The sequence below is a fragment of the Vitis riparia genome, chromosome 11 (genome assembly GCF_004353265.1).
Source record: "Vitis riparia cultivar Riparia Gloire de Montpellier isolate 1030 chromosome 11, EGFV_Vit.rip_1.0, whole genome shotgun sequence".
In the NCBI taxonomy this organism is placed as follows: Eukaryota; Viridiplantae; Streptophyta; class Magnoliopsida; order Vitales; family Vitaceae; genus Vitis; species Vitis riparia.
The window spans coordinates 9,927,424-9,935,801 of record NC_048441.1 but is presented as its reverse complement, the minus strand read 5'-3'; the positions used below and the strand labels follow the sequence as shown (position 1 = coordinate 9,935,801).

Below are 8,378 nucleotides of genomic sequence, written 5' to 3'. Positions count from 1 at the left end.
TTTAAATTATAAATTTATTTAAAAGATTTACAATTTTACATCCTCTTAATGAGGCTTTTTGGTACCATTATTGTCCTTTTTTTTAAAAAATAATATAAAACTTTTGGCACAACCACATGTCTTTTAAAAAAAATAGACATTGAAAAGTGAAAGAAGAAATAGAATAAGAAAAAAAAGAGATAATGATGGGATATCTATTATAAAAAAATCATCTTTAAAATAAAATTTAAAGTATTACATTTTTGCAAGTATTTTTTAAATTGCCGTTTTTAAAAAAAATAATAATATTTAAACAAAAATCCTGACAAATTGTAAAGAAATTCTATAGATTGCAATAGTTCTCTAGCATTAAATTTTGAGTATCTTAGTTACTAGAAAAATTAGTAAAAAGATAAAATATAAGGAAAAAATAAGCAAAATATTAGAAAAATAGATATAGATTTGATTTATTTTTATAATTAATAAATGGTTGATATATTAAAATGTAATATACCTATATTTATCTACTTAAGATACCTATTTATTGATCCATGCAATAATAGTCATAATTATTTCTACTTCTACTTCAACGTCAAATTTGGGTTTTCATGTTCTTGCACACAAAGCAAAATGGATTGGATACATTTGAAGTGCCTTGCTGAGGCACAATATCTTTTCTATCGAATGAAAAGCTAACTACAAAAGCATTGAGGTTTGTTTTCCCAACACTATTCAACATACTTTAGCAATACAAACTGACTGTGTCATGCTGTTTCCATCCTTGAAGACACCTCAGTGACTGGAAAAATATAGAGACAATGTTCCAACTTATGCTACAATTCATGCCCAATTCTGGAACTATGGCCTGCTCAAGATGGCTATGGATTCCCACTCCAAACTACAAATCACATCCTGTTAGATCAACACAAGGAACCACCAAATACAAAATACTTAGATTCCCAGCACAATGCTCAGAGAATATAAAATTAATTGATATAGCCATACTTACGGTGGGGTTTTGTCTATCAATGTCAAAGCTGTTGATGGCACAGGGCTCTGCCAGGAGCTCAATGGGTTCCTCACCTATACAGTACAAGAATAAATATGGCACAACACGGTCCTGTTAAAGCATCTGAACCATTTTTTTTTTTTTACCAGCCCAAAAGGAAAACACAATTCAACCAATTATGAAGAGGTTTCTATAGATAATAATGTCAGAAATTCATGAACAGATGCAGGAAAAACTCCATACCTTGTTCTACAACAGCAAGGATCCCATCTTCTGAGCAAAGCATAGCAGGTAAGATCCGTGAGGATGACATGTTCCCAAAGTTAGAAGTCTGCATGTAAGGGTCATACTTGACCTCCCATACCTCACTTTCACAGGGTGAATGGGTTGCTACCTCGCTCGTGCCAACCCCAGAAAGAATAATTGGCTGTTGCTGCCATCGAAGATCCCAGGCAAATACTGTACCTAAAGACCCTCCTGCCTGTAAATCCAGGAAAATTAGAAACCAGAAGAAAATTCAATGAAGATTAAAAAGTATCACATACGTTTAAGTCACAGTGAGAAGCTAAGTAAGATAATATTGCATAAAAAGCAAAAACTCATACAGTATTATTCAGAGCAATGAAGAAATAAACATTCAAATCTTCACCTATTAAAATTTTGAAGTAAACCACTTGAATAATAGTATCACCACAATCAGCCAAGAAAATGAATGAGTGCAATGATATCTAGTCCCAACTGACATAGAATAAATTCATTCAGCTGATGGTTATCAATTTTGATGTCAATTGGGCATTGCTTCTTCTCTTGTTGACATCTATCTAAATAATAAAAGTTCTTTTCTTTTAATTTTCCAAATGGAAAAAAGTTTTCTCATCAATCAAATTGGAGAGACTCGTGTTTTTAACAAAATGCTTCACAGTAAGAATATAAATTTTATCAATAAAATTTCAAAAATTTCTATTCGGTGCATTATACATTCAATCTATCCATATTTATTGATTTATTTTAAACTTATTTATTTTCTTATGCAGTTACACAAGAGTTTAGTATGGATATATATATATATTGCTATGGTCGGAAACCAAAGTGTGGATAAAAGATGGTCCTTCGACCTTATTAGATTTTATAGATTGGGTGTGCATGTATTAAGGAAGAGGGTTTTTTGTGCTTTCATAGAGGGGTGGGTTCTTTTGTAAGGGGGTGAGTCGTTTTTTCTATACTGTAACTATTTGAGTCGCTTCTTTAGCGTCTCTTTTTCAATACATATATCACTTACTGATAAAAATATATATATATATATATATATATATATATATATATATATATGGCTTTCATTCTTGTCATTGAAAATTATGATGGGTTAGTAGGGTAGAGAGAGGAAGAATGATGATAAATTAGCAAAATCATGGAAGGAGGAACAGGAAAATTTCAGGAGGAATATTAGAAATTAAATAGTAAGAATTCTAGAAACAACTAATAATGAGAAACTTAAGAGGAAAAACTAAGAGTGCATGCGTGCGTGCGTGCATGAGTGAGTGGGTGAGGTAAAGAAAGAGGGAGAGAGGAACGATTATCTTAGATACCATGATGAAGTTCAAGAATACAGATTACTCTTTTTTTTTTTTTTTCGATAGACAATACAGATTATCTCATTTCAATTACTTCATTTTCTTTCCATAAATCTAGATAATGAGGATCAATCAAGGTACATAAACATTTTATTTGATAATTTAAAATTTGGAGAAATTAGAATTCAAAGTTTGGAATGCATAGAATGTCTGTATAATTCATAAGTGTACAGACAGGTGGGAGTAATGAGAAATGTTGGAGCATTTCTCTTACCAGACAAGTGTGTTTTCGGGATGGATGAATATCAATGGAGTGTACAATCCCAGATGTTGTTCTTTGAGTCCTGCAATATTGTTCATTGTAAGAACTTCTTAGTAAAAAGAGAAATCACATTGCAATTAAAAGGAAAAGGTGCAAAGATATGAATATATAGTTCAAATTGGAGTAAATGGGAAAAAAAAAAATCACACTAGAAAGAACACAAGCTCATAACTAGAACTTACTAAAAAAGAAAATAACAAGTAAAACCAACTTCAGAAATTTAATTTTGTATTGTCATGGTATGCCATTGTAATTCCATATCCCCTATCACTTTAAGCTTATGAATATAATTTAAAATTTTTTTTAAGAAAAATTTGGATAAGATACATACCTTATTAGAGGAAAGCAAAAAGAAAGGAGATGCCTTGCCATCAAAAATGAAAATTTTAGGTTGAAAACTTGAAAAAGCTTGAGGAGATTTGTATGAGATTTCTTACGACGTTGGCTTGGGAAATTATAACTTTGCTTTTATAGGCGAGATAAGAGGGTATATACTAATAGTGCCTAACAAATATGGAAACCCAACCCATGTATACTGGAAATGGTTACAACCATGTTACTTGAGATTTCTTAATTTACTTAAGCTATGTTTGGTTCCCATAAAGTATTAAGGAAAGAAAAAAAAATGTCAAGAAAAATAGTTTTCTAATGCTTGGTTTCATTATGGAAAATATGAAAGAAAATAAAATATAATTAAATTAATTAAAATTTTATATATTTTAAAATCATTTAATCTTTATATAATAGGGAAAAATAAGTGAAATGAGTTTGAAGAAGCATTTAAAAAAAATTTATTGAGTTTGACTCTGTTTTTTATTTTCCTTCACTTTTTCTTTCATTTTACTTTTCCTCTCTATTTTCTTTCTTTCGCATCTTCACTCAAATTTTCCGGGAGCCAAACATAGCCTTAAGGTGCTTGGGATTCAAATTAAGGTGGAAACCCTGGAACAATAATAAAAGTATCCTTGCTCCTCTAAATCCTTGAACAAGGCACTGAAAGGAATCTTCCCAAGCCTGAGGGCAATCAAATAAGGCGATGTTTCATCTTTATTTCTTTTCTGCATTCCAAGGGAAGCTTCCAATTGACTTATACTGAGCAGCACAAGTAATGGTTTCTTATTGGTGCAGTGACTCTCCTTACTCACCTCCAATTTGTAAATGACTTCGCAGAAGGCACTCGCTCCCCCTAAATTGTCAGGAGCCCTATTCAGAGTCAAATCCAACTACTGAGAAGGTGCCATAAAATGCCAGAAATTTTGAACCATTGCTTGTTATGGTTCAGTGAGCTTCAGTGCCTTTTCTTACCCATCTTGTTGTGGCTTGTTAGGTTGCTTGCAGGATTTTGAGAATGCAAATGGGATTTTCTTAGAATCAGATAGCTTCTAAAGGTATTTGAATTATAAAACTAACACTCAAATCTTAAATGCAATGACATATAAAACTATCCACTATTGGAATTGACCTCAGAAAATTTCTGGCTTATGCTAAGAGAAGAGAATATTAAAGAGGTCAGAAAATTTGAAATTCACATTATTAATAGAGAAACCAAAGGAGACGCCAATTGTTTCGTTCTAGCACAAACATTTTCAAACATCATGTAGAACTTGGACAGAAAATAGATAGACTAAAATTCATAGTACAAAACCTAAAAAAAAAACCCAAATTCTCTTACCAGTTACCCTTGAACTGCGAAACCGGGCCACCAGGTTTCCTCAGATCCCACCACTGAAGCCCAAACCCAAACCCCCCCGTAGCAAACTCCGTTGGAGACGCCCACTTGGCCGCCGTGTAAGAAACCAACCCATCGCTATCCCAAACCCTTCTATAACTCAACCTGGATCCATCTCCAAAAGCCACCAAATTCACCCTCCCATCCTCCCCAACACTCACGCACTCCACTCCACTCTCCTGCAAATCAACACAAGAAATTGCTCCAACATGTAACGACTTCTCGGGCACTGAAAACTCCGATTGAACGGAAGTATCGAAATCGAGGAGGAGGATGTGGAGGGAGCCGGAGAAGGTGGAGGCGGCTATGAGGGGTTTGTGGGCGGAGAGGGAGAGGGAGAGAGAAGAGACACGGGAGGAGAGGGAGAGGGAGGATTGGAGGTTGAGGGATGGAGGGGTTGACTTGGGGAGGGAGTGGATTTGGAGGGAGGGTGAGCTGGAGTGAGTATCGAAGAGGGCAAGGACGGCGAAGCGGTCCAAGCCAGAGAAGGCTGGGAGGAAGCGGACTGCGTCAATGTATTGAGATTGCGGAAGGCGGTGGATTTGGAGGGAATGTGATGGAGGTGCTTTTGTTGTCGCCATTATTGGGGTTTATGGTAGGGTTTATGGGTTTGAAACGCTGGGGAGTGGGAAATGGGGGCTTTCATCCATGCCTTTGACCTTGTCACGTTAGATTTTTCCATTTTTAAATTATAAAAATAAAATAAAATAAAATAAATTAAATTAAAAATGCCACAAACTTGTGATATTCGTATTCCATTATAAATCATTATAAATAGAAGAAAAAGTTTTTTATACTAAATATATATTTATAAACTTTTCTTAATCTTATAAAAAAATAGGCCAACTTATCACCCTTGTTTACTTCTTCCATAAGTTGTATTAATTGAGGATCATTATTTTGCAAAGTTTTAAATTTTCCCGATAAATTCTTGATTGTACCGTGAAACTTATTAAATAAGCTTGTGATTGAAGTTAAAATATATGCTTTAATGACACATATTTGTACTAAGACACTTAAATCATCCGACTTAACCTAAATTAATGTTAAGACTCTAATAATGAGTTTAACTTTTATTTTGAAGATTTATTTCAGGTTTAAGGATAGAAAATGGTTTTTGAAAGATCAAAGGGTTAAATGAGAAATCAAGCGAGTCAAGTCTCATGGAATTTGAGGAAATGCAAAACGAGGATGTCATGAGTTTGGGAGATGAGGATTGATCATTATGTAGGAAGAAAAAAGGCACGCAAACATAGACAATAAGACATGAAACAAATTAATAAAGTTTGCTTGAAAAAATGGAATTGAAAATCTGGTGGCAACATGTACTTTGAAATTAAGGCAAAGTTTGGAGCACTTTATGAAGTCCATTTTAGGCATTCTATATATTGTTTCGAAGCTTGAGAAATTAGAAGTCCAACACTTCAAACAGTGTGCAAATTGGAGTTAAAACGAAGAAGTTATGATCATTTAAAAACAACTGTGTAGAGTTGAAGGAGCATTTCAAAATGGTTTCGAAATTCAACTTATGAATTCGAAATCCAATTTGAAATGATGTCAATTTCAAATTCACCGACTGCCACTTTGGTGTTCACTTCCTCCACCTCAAGAATTGCATTTAGGGCACTCCATCGGCCCTAAGTGGCCTTCACACAACTACATCATTTTATTATTGTTTAGTCATTTTTAGGTAATTATTTTGTAACAAGTAGCCTATAAAAGTGTGTCACATATTAGATAATTGATAATATTATATAAACTCTCTTAGTTCTAGGGTTTAGAGATTTTTTTTTTCTTGGAGAATTGGACATTAGAGGCGAAAGAAGACGAAAACTTAAGTTTGTTTCTTTTCTTCTTTGTTAAGTACATTGTTTTTAGTTCTTTTTTATTCAAATTATGGAATCTTACTCTTTTATGGATTTTGATTGTGACTTTACCCCCACGAGAGGCTAAAAACTAGTTTGGGGCTTGAAGTATGAAAACCTAAGGGCTATGAAACTTATAGGGACAATGGGTAAATCATTATAACAATGAGATTAATTATTAGTTGAGTTATAATTTATCAATTTTGTTTTTACTCTATGTTTGTGAGTTAATTTAAGGAATGATATGGTAGGTTACTACTCAATACTAGTGATTCTTGGTAACTTTGTTCATTAATTATCTTGATCTTCCCTATCGTTATCTATCCCATAACAAAGTTATAAGGAGTAAGAAGAGTTAAAATGTCAAATCTTAAACTAGCAATTCATCTAATTTATTTGATGGTTTTAAGAGTTTGTTTTAAAAAGGAAAAATTAGGTTTCAGATGTAGTCTTGAGTTTTAAAGCTCAGATTGATCGTAAGAAACTAAGGATCCTAAAAGACCCTTGTTTTCTCTAGTTTCCATATCCTAAGTTGGATTGTGGAAAACCCCAAACTCGAATTAATTAAATTTAAAATCAATATTTGTTTTGTTATTAATTTTTTTTTCTTAGTTTCGTTTCATAAAAGTTAATTCCCAGATTGTTTTTCACTTTAGGATTTACATAAAAATAATTCATTTATCTTAGTATTGACAAATTCCATAAGTCAGTCCCTAAAAACGATATCTGAAGTACTATAAAAGTCGTAGTGACCCTTTCTTTGGTTTTTCTTTATCAGAGTTGCTACATAAAAAGGCTTAGTATTTTGAACAATAAAGAAAACTAGTTAGCTCCTAAGTTCAAAATTTTCATATGGACTTATAAATTCCTCAAATCTTCTAATAATTGTCTTTAACTAACACTAGTAATTGCATAGGAACTAACTAATTTCCTGCTTAAAGCATTATCTAAAACATTTGCCTTACCCAAATGATATTAAATAATGCAATCATAATCCTTAAGTTATTCTATCCATATACTCTGTCTCATGTTTAATCCCTTTTGGGAAAACAAGTACTTCAAACTCCTATGATATATGAATATCTTATAAATTTCACCTTAGAAGGAAATATCTACACATCTTAGAACAAAAAATTATTGCAGCTAATTTTAGATTATGAGTGGGGTAGTTTTGCTCATAAGATTTCAACTACCTAGAAGCATAAGCCACAACTTTCCCATGTTAGATAAGAATGCAACCAAAACACTAATGGGAAGAATCATTATATATCACAAATCCTCCAAAACCTAAAGGGATATTTGAAACAAGAGTTGACACTAATTTGTTCTTTAAATCTTGGAAGTTATGTTGATGGTCATCAAACCACTCAAATTCAATCCCCTTCTATGCCAATTTGGTCAAAAGGAAGACAATCTTAGAAAATCCCTTAATAAATCACCTATAGTAATCAACAAGTTACAAGAAACTTCGACTCTCAAACATTGTAGAAGGGCTTCTCCATTTTGCTACAACATCTACCTTTCCAAGGTCAACTAAACTATAGTCCTTGGTTATCACATACTCAAGGAAAGAAACTCTATCTAAACAAAACTCACAAATTTTAAGTTTAGCATACAACCATTTATCCCATAAAATTTACAATATAATGCTCAAATGATGTTCATGAAACCAAAATATCATTTATAAAAACCACTAGAAAATGATCTAAATAACATTTGAACACCTTATTCATTAAATCCATGGAAACAATAGGTGAATTAGTCAAATAAAAAGGCATCACAAAAAACTCATAATACTTGTATTTGGTTTGAAAAGTTCTCTTGGGTACATCCTCATCCCTAACCCTCGAGTGATGATATCCAAACTGTAGATAAATCTTAGAGAATACACAAGCACCTTAAA

The 8,378-nt window shown here is 32.7% G+C and overlaps 1 protein-coding gene across 1 annotated transcript; it reads right to left on the bottom strand.

Annotated features, from left to right (window-relative positions):
* Positions 1–536: 536 nt before the first annotated feature.
* On the bottom strand, positions 537–5,242 carry LOC117924601 (nuclear pore complex protein NUP43). The gene is made up of 5 exons (XM_034843274.1): positions 4,554–5,242; positions 2,834–2,903; positions 1,232–1,469; positions 989–1,062; positions 537–891 (listed from the first exon to the last, which is right to left on the bottom strand). The coding sequence occupies exons 1-5, from the start codon at positions 5,189–5,191 to the stop codon at positions 838–840; spliced, it is 1,074 nt and encodes a 357-aa protein (XP_034699165.1). The 5' UTR covers positions 5,192–5,242; the 3' UTR covers positions 537–837.
* Positions 5,243–8,378: the final 3,136 nt, after the last annotated feature.